This window comes from Dromaius novaehollandiae, chromosome 11 (genome assembly GCF_036370855.1).
Source record: "Dromaius novaehollandiae isolate bDroNov1 chromosome 11, bDroNov1.hap1, whole genome shotgun sequence".
In the NCBI taxonomy this organism is placed as follows: Eukaryota; Metazoa; Chordata; class Aves; order Casuariiformes; family Dromaiidae; genus Dromaius; species Dromaius novaehollandiae.
Window position 1 is genome coordinate 6926527 of NC_088108.1, and position 14789 is coordinate 6941315.

General features: G+C 43.4%; 1 protein-coding gene across 4 annotated transcripts in view; it reads left to right on the top strand.

Moving 5' to 3' along the window:
- The window catches only part of COL4A6 (collagen type IV alpha 6 chain), a 144194-nt gene extending 129482 nt beyond the window's left edge, over positions 1 to 14712 (top strand). For all 4 annotated transcript variants that reach the window (XM_064518155.1, XM_064518152.1, XM_064518153.1 and 1 more), the window contains exons 31-46: positions 274 to 399; positions 717 to 898; positions 1161 to 1224; positions 1755 to 1829; positions 2244 to 2351; positions 3116 to 3223; positions 3651 to 3722; positions 4862 to 4987; positions 5357 to 5473; positions 6300 to 6461; positions 7450 to 7548; positions 7825 to 7971; positions 9644 to 9760; positions 10422 to 10613; positions 10847 to 11133; positions 11666 to 14712. In XM_064518155.1, coding sequence (XP_064374225.1) covers positions 274 to 399; positions 717 to 898; positions 1161 to 1224; positions 1755 to 1829; positions 2244 to 2351; positions 3116 to 3223; positions 3651 to 3722; positions 4862 to 4987; positions 5357 to 5473; positions 6300 to 6461; positions 7450 to 7548; positions 7825 to 7971; positions 9644 to 9760; positions 10422 to 10613; positions 10847 to 11133; positions 11666 to 11926 — 2243 coding nt within the window. In that variant the 3' untranslated portion in view covers positions 11927 to 14712. The remainder of the gene's footprint in view (positions 1 to 273; positions 400 to 716; positions 899 to 1160; positions 1225 to 1754; positions 1830 to 2243; positions 2352 to 3115; positions 3224 to 3650; positions 3723 to 4861; positions 4988 to 5356; positions 5474 to 6299; positions 6462 to 7449; positions 7549 to 7824; positions 7972 to 9643; positions 9761 to 10421; positions 10614 to 10846; positions 11134 to 11665) is intronic.
- Positions 14713 to 14789: the final 77 nt, after the last annotated feature.

A 14789-nucleotide genomic window follows, 5' to 3' on the forward strand; every position in this document is an offset into this window, starting at 1 on the left:
AGCTGAAAGGCAGTTGCTGGCTGTGTAGTACAGGGGTTAGGAGGCCCTTCTGAAATGTGTACATATTTAATGTTTTCTTCTAGATACTGTGTTACATTTTTCCCTGTGAAATACTTTGGCCTCGTTCCCAAAGGTGCTGGGCATCACTTGATAAACTGATATCTGGAGATGTGAAAGATGCTCAGCAGTTCTGTTTTTGTCTGCCAGCTTCTAGTGTTACACACTTTCTCTGTTAGGCAATCTTACTGCATCTGACTTTTCTTATTTCTTCAGGCGACAGAGGTGATGTAGGTCCACCTGGTCTCCCTGTTCTTAGGCCATCAGAACAGGCACTGCTATTCAAAGGAGACAAAGGGGAGCCTGGATTAGCTGGACTTGGAGGATTCCCTGGACCTAGAGGTATTTAATAGCATTATAATAAGTTGCCAGTATTAGTTGTTCTGGAACTGTGTTTACTCTAAACGGAACGTGGTCTCCCATTTTGACAGAGCCTGCATTATTACCATTTTCCATTCTGTCATTCACATTTCAGCAAGGTTTGCATATAGCAACTCTGAATTTTGAAAAAACGGTTGTTCTTTGAAGCTTTGCTCTGCAGAGCTAATGCCATCTCTTCTTCCTCTTTAAAGGGAGCTTTGGGTACAAAGTTAATTGGCCAAATCAGCTGAATGTCTGTATTATGAAGTGGAATCATACTCTTTTATGTATATATGCAGGTGATAAAGGATTCCCAGGCAGCCATGGACAGCCTGGTCTCCCTGGTCCAGCTGGGTCACCAAGCAGAGAGAGTGGTTCTCGTGGTGACCCAGGTTTCCCTGGTCCATCTGGACGGCTTGGGCTGCCAGGACAGAAGGGTACAGCTGGCATCATAGGATTCCCAGGAATGCCAGGAGAGAGGGTAAATATGTCTCATCTTCTCTAAACATGCTTAGGAAAATCCTGTGTTCTGACTGGTGCTTCTGTAGCAGAGCAGCAGAAGCTGGCAGGATTTTTTCTTGCAAAACTTCCTAATAAATTTGCTTTTGTTTGTCTCATACTGATGAATGACAGTTTGGATAATCTTCCCTACATCTTTGCTTTCTGTTTGTTATCTCACACGACCCAAGCTTAGGACAAGGAGGAACAATAAGCAAAGGCTAGTTTTGAGTTTTTAATTTCAGGGTTCAGATGGCATTACAGGAACACCTGGATTCCCAGGGACTATTGGCCTCCCTGGTCCAAAGGGTAAGAAATCTTTCACAGTCTTCATGCTGTTTCAGTACACACAGTCCTAAGATTTATGGCTAAAATGAATGAGTAGTGCTCTAGAAGTGTCTGTTGCTCTCCAGTGACTGGCTCAGAAGTAGCTGTCTCCCTATTAGGTCCCTCATTCAGATGAGATCAGTCCCAAGCCAAGTGCTTAAATACTTTATGCTCTTTTGAAATCTTGGCCACCGCATGATGTGAAACATGTCAAACAGTACGAGAAGCACCCTTCTCTGTGATGTGCTTGCATCAAAAGTACAAATGGCAGGATGCTGTGGAATTACCCATGAATGTTTGTCTTATTACGTCCTGTGTGCGTTTGCATCCAATGCTGTTTAAAGGCATTCCTAAACACAGGTGCATTATTTACTCTTGCCTTTGTTTACTCCATGGATCTGAAGTGTAGTGAAAGCGTGTTTTCATAAACAAGGCTACTGAGCAGCCCTGAAAGCTGCTCTCCACAATCAATTGTGGAATAGTGTCCTCATCCTATTTTTTTTTCCCCCCAGGTGACCGGGGAGAGTCTGTTGGTGTTCCTGGCAGTGCTGGAACAAAGGGAGAGCAAGGGGACCCTGGGTTCCCAGGTGAAGTAGCCCTTGATAGCTCACTTCAGGAATGCAAAATTCTAGGGAATAAGCTAGGATGGCATTGCCCAGTTTGGGGTGGTTGTTAATCTGTAAATAGAAACATTTTAATCCTGCCCTTTAAGTAAGGTTTGAGGAGTCTATAATCCAGACAGCACGAATCTGGATGATAATGAACATGTCCTAGCCCATTGTAATGCTGGGTCCCGCTTCACTTCTTGACGAGGAACTTGGGAACTGGTACTGGTGTTTGGCATCTGGGAAGTCCGGTCCAGAATCTGGACCATAGTAGAGCAGACACAAGTGCTGCAGCCTTAGACTAAAGAGTTTCTCATTCTTTTCAGGCCTGCCTCCAGTTTAACTTGTCCTCTAGCATACTGCATGCTTTTATGCTGTATGCTTTTATCCTTTCAGGAGAGAGAGGGAGAGAAGGGCCCAAGGGTGAACCAGGATACCCAGGAAGCGCTGGAGTAAATGGACTCAAAGGTGGCCCAGGAGATCTTGGCCAAGAAGGACCAGCAGGTATTGGACTCGGCACTTAAATCCTGCAGCTCATGCTGTGGAACAACCTTACCTTGTTGTTTCATTAGCTCTGGTTGGCCTGTCTCAGCTGAGGCTTAAACAAGAAGATTGACACTGAATTTTCTGTGACACCTCTGAAAGGTGTCACTTTGTCCTGTAGCAACCAATCCTGTGCATCAGTTGTTGGTGAATCCTGCACACTCCAAACCCAAAGGAATTCCTCTAACAAATAAAGAAGACCTCAATGAGAGACAAGCAATAATGGCTTCTCTGCAGTTGCCTGTGGTCAGGGCTGCTCTAAAATCTTCCATTGCAACACTTCAGTTTGTTCCCTCTCTAAACCCAAACCTACCCAGGAGGGCAGCTACAAGCGTCTTGGGTGGTGGTGTAACTAGCAGGCGGATTTTCAAATTGTTGTCAAGATTAAAAGTGGAAGAACAGTGAAAAATTCTATTGTAATATTTTATTTGAAAATCAGTTGAATTAATTATTCAGTATGTAAACTGTTCCAGTCTGTCACTTGGTGGATGATGGAGAATGTCATTGCTATGGTTAAAAAAAAAAGAGAGAAAGCTATCAAATAAATTGTTTGGTTAGTGCCATGCTAGTAGTGGTAGTGAGGAGAAGTTTGGATATGTTTTTGCTTTATCTAAACAGTAGTTTCTTCACCCATCTTAAGTGCAGGATTGGAAGCTGCAAGATAGAGCTGTGAGCTGTTCCAGCCTGGATTTGTTGTACAGGGACATTTTGCTGCTTGTTTTTAGGAATCCCTGGAAATGCTGGACCGAGAGGAATCCCTGGGCCACCAGGGCCTCCAGGGCTGCCAGGATCTGCCGGATTCCCTGGAGCTCGTGGAACAGCAGGACCCAAAGGTATATCTGGAGCCTGCACATGGGAGGAGAAATTGGGTCAAAAAAACAGTGTTTCGGCCAAGTGTATCACAGCAGGCAGGCAGCACGCTATGTGTGGGCCAGCTGTGCGTGGGAAATCAGCTCATTTCTTGGCAATGTTAGTGCAGGCACCAGCTGCTAGAAATGAGCAGAGGAGTGTTTGGAATGGGAGAGGCTCTCACTTGATTTGGATCACTAGTGGGGGTTCACTGAGGGTCAAACCAGTGAGAGCAGTAGGAAGAGTTTCCATGAATGGGCCCATGTGAAGGAAGATATTACGTACTGTGTTCCCCTGTGTGTCAAGCTTCTAACACATGGTGTAGTCTGCATGAAATATCTTATGCATTTTACCTAACTAGATTATTTGCTTATTTGTTCACTTATGTAAGTGTTCCCAATGTCTCTTCAGGGTTTCTTGGATTTCCGGGTTTAAACGGTCTGAATGGCTTGCCAGGCACGAAAGGGTCTCCTGGAACACCAGGTAAGAGATGTGTAGTAGAAGGGTCACAGCTGGGGATATGCATACAGTGGTCCATCATGAGAGCAGCATTCCTCACAAAATTGCTTCATTTCACCCAGTTCTGGATTTAATTATAATATGAAGAAAAACCTCAGGGTACTGGGTGTGCATGACCAAATTCTTCTTTAATGCCAGTAAGAACAGGATGTGGCCCATGAACTGAGGTCTTTTCTGGTGCTGGTTTTCCTTGAATTCCTGAAGGACTATGTCACTGCTGGAAAGTCAATTGGATGAAATCATATGAGTCTTCCATTTCTAAAGGATGCTTGATTTTAGGGGGACTGAATCAAAGGTTTGCTTTGAGTTGAGCTTAAGGATGGCATGTTCCCATATTGCTATCTATAGCTCTCGTATTGCTATCCATAGCATAGATAGCATAAAATTTGTGGCAGGTATTTTATGTATGACAGTGGTACTTTCCTACTGTACAAGTGAAAGAAATCAAGAGTGGTCTTTGATGCTGACTAGGCAAAATAATTTTGGTTTGAAAAATTGAAATGATACCTGTGTTTTCTTTATTTAGAACATTCTCTTTTGGAAGGTAATGATTTAGAGTATAGAGATTCTCCACAGTTTTCCTGCCTGGGGTTGGTTAGTATTTGCTCTTACCCAGGTGACATGCTGAACATCTCCCTGCAGCTCTTCCCTGGGGCCTCTGTTCCGCACTGCTTATGCCTCAGTGTGGTCCTTCTGCAGTAGTCCGTGCAAACTGATCTCTCCATCTTGGAACATGAAGCCCACTAGATTATTTAAAGACCAGAGGCCTGATTCAATGTTCTGTCCTCCTGACAGGCAGAATACACAGGATGGCTGGCAAATCCTGTCGTATGAGTGCTGTATTCACATCGTTGTGCAAGAGCTTGTGGGAAGACTAGAGCAGTCATGTACTTCTCCCTCAGCAGCTTACAGATTGTTTAAATTCACTCTTCACAACCAGAGTAGCACATCAGGCACAAGAAGTCTTTCTGGTGCTCTCCTGAAAACAGCAGAGAGAGTGGTGAATAACTCATTTTGTATTTCAGCTCAGCTTGTTTAATAATTTAACTTATGTTAGGCAGTTTGAGTAGGCTCTCCTACCTTCTTTAACTATGTGTAATTAGGTCTGAGTGAACCTGGACTGAAAGGCCCTGCAGGTCTCCCAGGTCCAAAGGGTGAAGAAGGTTCTCCAAGCTTTGGCAGAGGGGCTCTGGGATTCCCTGGACCAAAAGGATCATCAGGAGACATGGGTAAATATCAATGTTCTGGAAGCCTGATGGGAGTTCAGGGTAGTGGGTTGCACTGTCAGCTTAGGTACCAGTGAGATCTCCTGAAGTCATGAAGATGGTCATTAATTTGACAGGTAAATGTTACGTGACCGATGTAGCTATATATCTAAGAAACAGTTTGTTATATAGTTCTTACACTGTCGGTACTTCTCCCAAACAGCAGAATGTAGTATTTTTTCCCCCTCAGGTAGTGGGGAGCTTTTTATTGTCTGAGTCTCTTTATTGTCTTCAATATAAGCACCACACAGTCACTACTTCTGTCCACATCTCTGAAGATCATTGCAGAGCTCTGGATACTACTCCTCTCTCACTTTTTATTTCTGATTCTAGGTCCCCCTGGTCCTGTAGGATTGCCTGGCTTGCCAGGAACACCTGGAGTTTCTCTTCCTTCTGATATACCTGGGAGACCTGGGGATGCAGGCCAGCCAGGAGTTGATGGAAGTTCAGGTATGGAGAGAGGCATCTTAAGGAGAGTGGACTAGCTAAGGGGATTTGTGTTGATTTATGTGTTTCCTTTGAAGAGTTCTGGGGGGAAATGAGTGGTGACACTTTAATCGTCTGTGGTGGTTTAGATCAGGGCTTGAGCATAAGGGGATCTGGTTTCTATTCCTGCTATTGAATCCTGATTTGGTTCAAGACTGTTATTAAAGCCCTCTGGTCCAAATTCATATCACCTATTGTGATATGTAAAACAGACTAAAGCACTAAGGTAGGTACTTAGGTCCAGTGTATTAAGTCTGAATTTGGACCCCAGCTCCATTTTGGATTGCAGTTTCCTACAACTGTAATCAAAGGCTCTGTGTAAAGTTTAGAAGTATCCCATGTGATCTGGGAGGCAGCAAAGCTTCATTGCTACTCGAAGTTTTATAGGGAGCACCTGCCCTAAGGTCGATAGCAAGTATAGTTGGAAAGATTTGTTGTGATGCCGTTGGTGCTCATTCATTGCCGAATAGCCCTGTGGAAGAGGCTGGGACTCTAGGACTTTCCTTGGCCGAGAATATGAAGCTACTGTTTAGGCTAGCTAGCAGGTGGGGCAGGGCTCAGGCCCAGAATTTGAAGCAAGGAGACTGTACTCAGAAGTATTTAAAGGTTTCTGGGGACCTAAGTGGATATAAACAAGTGGGGACCTGTTTTCCTCCCCATGGGAGGAAGACACCATTAGAAATACAGACCCCCAAACAATGCCTGTCACCTGGAATGACCAACTGGGGATAGTAGGAGCATTTGCTTTGCCCCAGGAACAGATTGTGCTAATTACTGCTGTTGTATCTAGGTGTCCCAGGTCCTCCAGGACCACGAGGGCCCCCTGGCCCAGCTTCTGATCAGGGTGACACAGGCAATCCAGGTTTCGCTGGTGTTCCTGGCTTACGGGGCATTAAGGGCGACATGGGACTCCCTGGTCCAGTTGGGCTTCCTGGAGCATTTGGATTCAAAGGTAATCTTATCTTGAAAGAGTCCGAGTGTGGTTTGGCAGCTGTCCCCATGACAGCATGAGTGGCTGTGGTGTGGTGAGTGTGACTGCTCTGAAGCAGATCCTTGTTCAGGTGTAGGTGCAGCTGAGTTTGTTGTCTAAGTCCTTCCCTTCAGCCCAGAACAGTGGAGGTTTTAACTGCTGACTCCAAAAGCAGCAAAAGGAGGCCAGCAGCAGGTGCTCTTCAATGTGTCTTTCATGTTTTTTTCCCTGTCTTTGTTTTTCTGGGCAGAGGATGTCCACATGCAATGGCGCTGTGCTTGCTGGCTGCAATTATCCACTCACAGCCCTGTGTGTGGTTCTGTCTTCTCTAGGCAAGAACTGGGGATGCTGTTTTTGCAGGACTATCCCTCCTACCTGCGTATGCTCAGAGGCATAGCATGGTGGATGTGGGGGATTTGGGTTTCAACAAGAGACTAAGAGGATTTTAGGAGTTAAGAGATGCTCTTCTGAGCTAACGCAGGGAGCATATTACTCTCTCTCTGGTCCCTGCCAGAAGAGACTAGACAGGAACTGTAATAAGGATCTCTAGTAGCAAGGTTTCAGAGAAACTGCTCAGCTCAAGTGCCAGGATAGGATGGAGAGCCGTCACCAGGTGAAAGACTGTGTGCTCTCTGCCTTTGTGGGTTGGCGAATCCCTGTATCTTTGTGCTGTGCATGGAGGTGAATTCCAGATAGAAAAGTTGTGTTCTCCCCAGACACTTTCCCCGGGTTACCCCATGGATGGGGAAGGATACTTCCAGTAAAGGATCATAATGCAGCAGTGGAAGCTCTTGTCTGGAGGCTCTGCAGCCATTCTGGACATCAAAATGGGCACATTAGAGTTCCTTCAAGGTCACGTGAAGTGTTGCTCCCATTGCTGCTGTCATTGTGTTTCTCAGTGCCCCAGCTGTGGGTCAGAATCAGGACCCCATGCTTAGCCTCTGAGGTCTTTTGCTGTGTATCTTTGCAGGTATAGGGGGTGAGCCTGGCCTTATGGGGATGCCAGGTAAAGATGGGCCTCCAGGGGATCCTGGTTACCCTGGGCTGAAAGGTGAAATGGGCCATCGAGGTGAGTACCAGAGGATTTGAAGAGCTGTACTTGGTTGCAAATGGTTCGGGCTGGGGTAAAGATGAGGGCTCCCTTAACGGGCTTACCTGGGGGAACTTTTGGATTCTTAGAGATTGAAATAAATTAATAAGAGCATGACACATCACTTATAGAAAGATACCCAGTGCTGATGTATTAAGGTAATCTTAATTCAGCATACATCTCCTTTGTGTCAGTATTATAATCAAAGCTGTGAATATTTTGGGGAGTACTTACACTGTCATTTATACTGTGCAGGTCTCCCTGGCCGACCAGGGGCTCCAGGAATAACCCCACAGCCAGAAAAAATCACAGCTCCTGCAGGCTTACCTGGTCTGCCAGGGATTGATGGTGTCCCTGGCTTTGATGGAGATCCTGGATTCCAAGGCCCAGTTGGAAAACCAGGTAAAGAGCACCTCATTCAGATCAGCTGAAATGCTGGCCTTCTACATGGAGAATACTACTTTATCAAATCCACTAGGAAGGTTTACAGGTATTTCTAATAATGGAAATAATTGCATCAAAATGCATACAATCAGCATGTTTGATTTATTAGAATGTGTTTGCTAAATTATTTTCTTGCACTTTTATAGTGGTTTTGAATTAGGCTTTCAGAATTAGGAGCAGCAGCCTGTGATGTAGCTGGTATGATACCAGCTTAGGTACTAGCAGATGGAGTGGTCCCAAGAATGATTCAGTGGTCGCTCAGAATGATTTGGATTGGCAATGAAATACTGTAACCAGAGAAGTGCTGGGAACTTCAGTTTGCACCACTGCCATTTATGTTGCCTTGCCAGTGACTTCAGTGGGTACAGGATCAGGTCCTGCAGCAGTAGGATCCAGTAGGCCCAGCAAATCCCAATGATTCCTTTCCCAGCACTGCCATTTAGGCGGTTTTTAAATGTTAATATTCTCTTTCATTCATGAAAACTCCTATAGAGAATCCCTCACTTAGCATCAGTCCTTCCCCCTAGATGCTACTGTGAGCCCCAGTGTGGTGAAGAGAGCTGTGCTGGTGCCTGGCTGTTGTCAGCTCCTACAGTGAATAAAGGCGCAGGGAGTAAAAGTTGAGAGAGTCTTTTTTAACACTGCCAGCCAGGCACTCAGGTCGCAGACACTGTGGAACAGTGCAAAGAGAGAAGGTCACTGGGAGGTCTTATTATGTCCTTTTATGCTATTTTTAATGCTTAATCATTACAAAATCTGTGCAAATGTACACCCATCTGTTTCCCAATCACATTTCTCTATACTAATATTAACCTTCCACATTACTGACCACGTTAAGTATCCAACTCTGTGCAATTGCATAACCCCTTCTGTCTCCATATAATCTACTATTTTATTATTTTTTAACTTATTTGCATGTTTCCAAACCCTTACTTTATCTATGATTCTTGTTTTGTCCATACCAAACCTTTCTGGTTTGAGATCAAGATAATCTTTTCAATGTTCCTAGCCAGGCACCATCTGTGATCTCCCACTACAATCTAAGGCTCTGTATTTTGAGCACCCTTCACTGCCCTGAGACTTTTTAAAGATTTGTCAGTCAAATATTCATCATTGAATATTGGGGTGGGGAGAAAGGGGAACTTAATTCAAATTAGATGCTCTAATTTTATGTAACATAAAGACTGAATATCATTGAAGCCAATTTCCTAATTTAAAAAAGGGTGAAATCAAGCAAAAGGAGTGACTTCAAGTCTTAACAAGGACATAAGGAAGGTAGCTCACTTTTCTTCTGCTTACAACAGCCTGCAGCGGACTCTGTTTCCACTGTGGCAGAAATCTTGTGAGACAGAAGTGAGAAGTGTTCACAGACTTCCACAGTCATCCCTGTAGCCTGTCCCAGACCTCAGTGCTGCATTTTCAGCTTTGTCTAATGTTCAGTTGTGTATCTTGATCATTTAACTGACAGTCAGCTCATGTGGAATACCTGTATAGAGTTAGTTGTGTGTAACTACAGCTGTTAAGAGCAAGTTCTCAGCATGGCTGCTCACAACATATTCCTCTTCTGACGGTAGGAATGAAGGCATTAGAATGAGGAAACAGTGATGGTAATGATTGTACTTAATTTCAGGTGCGAAAGGTCTGCCGGGCAGATCTGGTTTGAAAGGACGTGATGGTTTAACTGGATCACCTGGCATAGCGGGGGATCCAGGACCTTTGGGTGCTCCAGGACCACAGGGATTTGAAGGTAATTTTATTATTTGGAGAGCACAGATCAAAAAGAAGCAATCAGTAGAATTCTGTTTGCCCAGAGACCCTCCCCAACACCAAATTAATTACCTTAGGAAGACCAGGGGATGTACGTGATCTTCTATCTTGTACAATCCTGAACATCTTTTGGTTTTAATGTTTTGTAGATGTGGGAGGCATCTTGAAGAGCAGTATGATATTCACAGTGAACATGGCTATGAGGGTCGGATGGCAGAGGAAAGGCACAGAGAGAGAGAAGGTTAGGGTTCTGACATAGATTTGTTGTACAACTTTTGAACTGTCAGAGAAATATCACCACCAAAAGCACTACAGCAAAAATGAATTTATTAGGTTTGGCTTTGTTTCGTGCTTTGAGATCCTCAGGACTGTTACACTATGAGATACAAGCTACTGCCTGGATACTAGCATTGTTGGGGAAAGACAGAAAATCAAATGAGGTTGAAATGGGGTGGGTGCTACTGTGAAGTGACTGCTTTCGGAATCAGAAGAGTCCAATCAGTTATATAACAGCCATCAAAACTTGAGCTCTTCATTGTACAAGACTTACTTAAACAAAATGACAACAATGCCAAAATCAGGTATAGAGCCAGCTGATGTCCATACTGCCTATTAGTAAATCAGTGACTTCTGTCTTCTAGGTGTCGCTGGAAAGCCGGGCTCGCTTGGTTTACCGGGAATGCCTGGTCGGAGTGTGGGCGTTGGATACACTTTAGTGAAGCACAGCCAATCAGACCAAATCCCACCGTGTCCCATAGGAATGAATAAGCTGTGGGATGGCTACAGCTTATTGTACGTGGAGGGGCAGGAAAAGTCACACAACCAGGATCTCGGTGAGCTGACAGAATTCTCTCAGGCACAAACAATGTAGGCCAAAATCTTCTTTCTAATGAACAGTCTTTGCTGGTACCATAGGCAGTTGTGGAGGACATGGTGGAAGTCTGCTTGGCCAGAATCCACAGCATAAGCAGTGTTACTTGCGCCACGCTCTGCCATTCATGTCTGGTGTGTATGAGCTTGTGTATTTGCCAGACGCTTGGTACAACCACTGCTCCAATTCTTCCAGGTTTTGCTGGCTCCTGTCTGCCTCGCTTCAGCACCATGCCTTTTATTTACTGCAACATCAACGAAGTGTGCTACTATGCCAGCCGAAATGACAAGTCCTACTGGCTCTCCACCACTGCCCCTATCCCCATGATGCCGGTGGCGAGCGTACAGATCTCCCAGTACATCAGTCGTTGCTCAGTGTGTGAAGCACCTTCCCAGGCTGTGGCGGTGCACAGCCAGGATATCACCATCCCACAGTGTCCTGTTGGCTGGCGCAGCCTGTGGATTGGATACTCCTTCCTTATGGTAAGAAAACTATTGCTAATACAAAGTCAACTTTAAACATTTCTAGATCTCCTCTTTAATTAGGCTATTGAAGCTGATATTCCTTAAGTTGCTTATAGGGAACTAGAGTGCTGTAGCTTCTTGCCTCAATGCATTTCTTCATCAGCGGCTCACTATAAGCTGAGTTTGTTGCCGTTTAGTGAGCCTTCTCACCTGTACTGCTCAAGTTGAATAGTAACACTGAAGCAGTAGTTTATTGCCAAAGAAAGATATTCATTGTTCTTCAAACCTTTAAACATAGAAACACTGACTAAGCTACAGCACTGTCTTAATCCTGTCTCTGCTGGAATGTTTTCTCCACTGCACTCTATTCAACCCAAGTACATTCTTTTGCTTCACCTCTAGCCCTGACTCAAGGGACAGCCATATCGATAGCCAAGGTAGATTTTGGTTCCCTCGTTTTTCTCCTTTCAACAAGGGAACTCAAGGACTTCCCTGTATAACTGCCTATTCTGTTCCTTTGAACTCATTTAAATATACACCTTTATTTCAGCACACTGCAGCTGGGGCAGAAGGTGGAGGTCAGTCCCTTGTCTCACCTGGCTCTTGCCTGGAGGATTTCCGTGCTACTCCATTCATTGAATGCAACGGTGCTAGGGGATCATGCCATTACTTTGCAAACAAATACAGCTTCTGGCTGACGACAGTTGAACAGTCGCAGCAGTTTGTCAGTGCGCCTCCCTCAGAGACTCTGAAAGCAGGACAGCTTCGAACAAGGGTCAGCCGTTGCCAAGTGTGCATGAAGAACTTATAGTAGTAAAAATGCAAACATCAACAGATGTGTAAGAGTTTAGACATCACTGATCTGAAGAAAGACAAAATGCATAAACCTGTTTTGTGTGTGGTTGATGAATGAATCAAGGTGGCCAGAATTCTACCAAAATCAAGTGTCAAGTCCAGGAGTCGGACTTCACAGAGAAGCGGGAGAAACTGCTTCTGAAACCTCTGTTCTATGAAACATGGTGCTATGCTTTTACTTTTGTTTTGTTTTTTTCCATTCATGGCTACCTCAGAAAGTCTCTGTGAGCTTCCTACTCAGATCGAAGAGTAACTATAACTCACATTACACCACTCATCTGTCCAAGGCACATATCAATTGTCAACAGAGAGACTTTTCAAAGGCTATGCTTTACTTAGTGTCTTTGCAAAGCGTATTTGGTCTAGTGTAAGGGAATGAAGATTCACCTGCCTATGAAATACAGACTAGCTAAAATTAATCAATGCATCATAGGTGACTTAGAAATACTAAGCATTAAAGTTGATAACTGACTTCCATAGGAAGACTCAAAGGTGAATTTGTTCTGCTTTGCTCATTAAACAGAGGTGACAGTCTTTGGCTCCAGTGATATGTAATTGGTTCTAATCCAGAGTCATATCCATTGTCTTTAAAGAGCCGCCCCAAAGGAAAATGCAATTTTTGATGTGAAGGTGAGTTCAAAGCATCTCTAGCATTCCTCGTAGCCTTCTGCTGAAATACACTCTAAGTAAAATGCCTGCTTCAAGGTCTGTGCTTATCTGCTTGCAGTCAAATGATATGCAGCCACACAAAACGCTTCATTACAGTAAACTTACTTAAGCTTTCTTTCTGAGGTAGCCCTGGCGCAGTTATTTTTTAATTACTGAAGTTCTGTATATTTAAAAAGTAGGGGCTTTACTAGATAGCATGCAAGTTTATGCAAACATAGAAACAAGCAGTTATAGGATGTACATTTTTTACTTCTAAAATCACTGTATGTTGTGTTCTCCTTCCTCTGGACTTTAATTCTGTTAGTTTAAAAACAAAAGTTATTTCTAATGCAGTGTTACATTGTCACACTCTCCTTCTGGGCATAATCAAAGATAAGTGCCACTAGTTGTATTTTCCTAATATATTTTGAGGGAAAGCCATGAAAAAAGTATGCTGATATGTGAATTATTTCAGTTGAGCTAAAGTTATTATTATCAACTTCTCTTTCTACATTGAAGCATATGAAATCTTTTTATACAAACATTCCAAGACCTTTGAAAAAAAAAGTGCCTTACAAATACACTATCACCTTGGTTTAAAGATTTTAAAGACAAAAGTCTTCAGAAAATTACTATTAATGCAAGACTGAGGCATTATTTTAAAGTATTATTTCTTCCTTACTAGGTTCTAGGAGGTCTTGTCTCTGTCCAGTGAAGTACTTAAGAACATGCTTATTTTAAGCAGCTAATATAATGTTTTTACTTTTAACAGTTATTTACATGCATAATATAGTAGTATCTTCCTGGATCAGGGTCAGAGCTCTGCATATACTAGAGCTGAGGCACAGTGCAGATAAGGAAAAAATTTGTGAAGAACAATTTAGTCTTTCATTTAACTTCTTTCTACTTGCAAAAGATCTTCAACTGTTCGTATGTATCTTGCAACTATCTTTAAGGTATTTTAATGCTACAGAGTAATAATGCATTTATGCAGGGCATCAAATTTGCTTCTTAGCTGTCCCTGGAGAGAAAGATCATACTGTATTTACAGCTTGGGTTATGCAAGTGCAACTTTAGAACACTGTCTGCACAGTGAAGGTCACTACTTTCTGAAAATTTGCACAAATAACTGGCTGAAAAATTCACTGTAGTTTCACACATTGTGCTCCTTGGTGCTATCAGAAGGGCCCTCAATCAGGTATTGTGTTTACAGGGACTTGGTTTTATTTTTGAACATGGATACATGCAAATACAAGTTAATATTTTTTCCAGGATCAGGGCCTTATGCATTTTAAGTGCTACTCATCTTTAAGGAATTGCTTCTAGTGCAATAACCTGGCTTCACTGATATCAATGTCCAAATTTCCATGAAGTTCAACAAATTTGGCCTCTTCCCACACTGCTCACCCATCAGCCTTTCTCGATCAGATGCACAGTGTGATGAACTCCCCTCTCCAGCCAGTTTTCCCTTCAGCCTGATTTCTGGAGAGCTGTTTACTCCAGCCACTACAGAATACTTCTTCAAGGGGCCCGCAAGGGCAAGGCCTCCTCCCTGAAGAGCGTTTGCATCCTACCTAAGAGCCAGGGAAGGGGATGGAATAAGCGTACGGTGCTCCACCTTTTTTTTTTTTTTCCAGCAGTTACTCCTTAAGACTGCAAGCTCCTCAGAGCAGGGGGCTTCATCTTCATTTCTGTCTGCAGGGGAGAGGGTAAAGTGCAGTAATTCCAGCTGTTACATGAACAATAGCTTAGGAGTAATGCTTTGTTTTAAAAAAACAATATGCAGCTAATCCCTGAAGGGGAGAAAAAAATATGGTATGATATTTTGTAAGTGTTTAGTTTCCAAACTGTGGTTAATAAACATTGATGGCAAACAAGTTGTAACTATGATCTGCTTAACTGTTTTCATGCTAGCCCTAGTCAAGAGGTGCAAGTGAGAGGAGACAGCATTCAGTATTTCTCTACGTTGTCATTTATTGGTGAAGATGAAACTCTGTGATTCGTTTTCATTACACTAACATGACAAAACTGACCATAATGGGGACTGTTTGATAGTAAAAACTTCAGAATGGATTAAAAGATCTTTGCCTTTAATTCTCCTTGACTGTTTTTCTAATGGCTACTAGAGAGCTACTCTGCCTTAGAAATAAAACTGCACAGGCTGTTCTGAT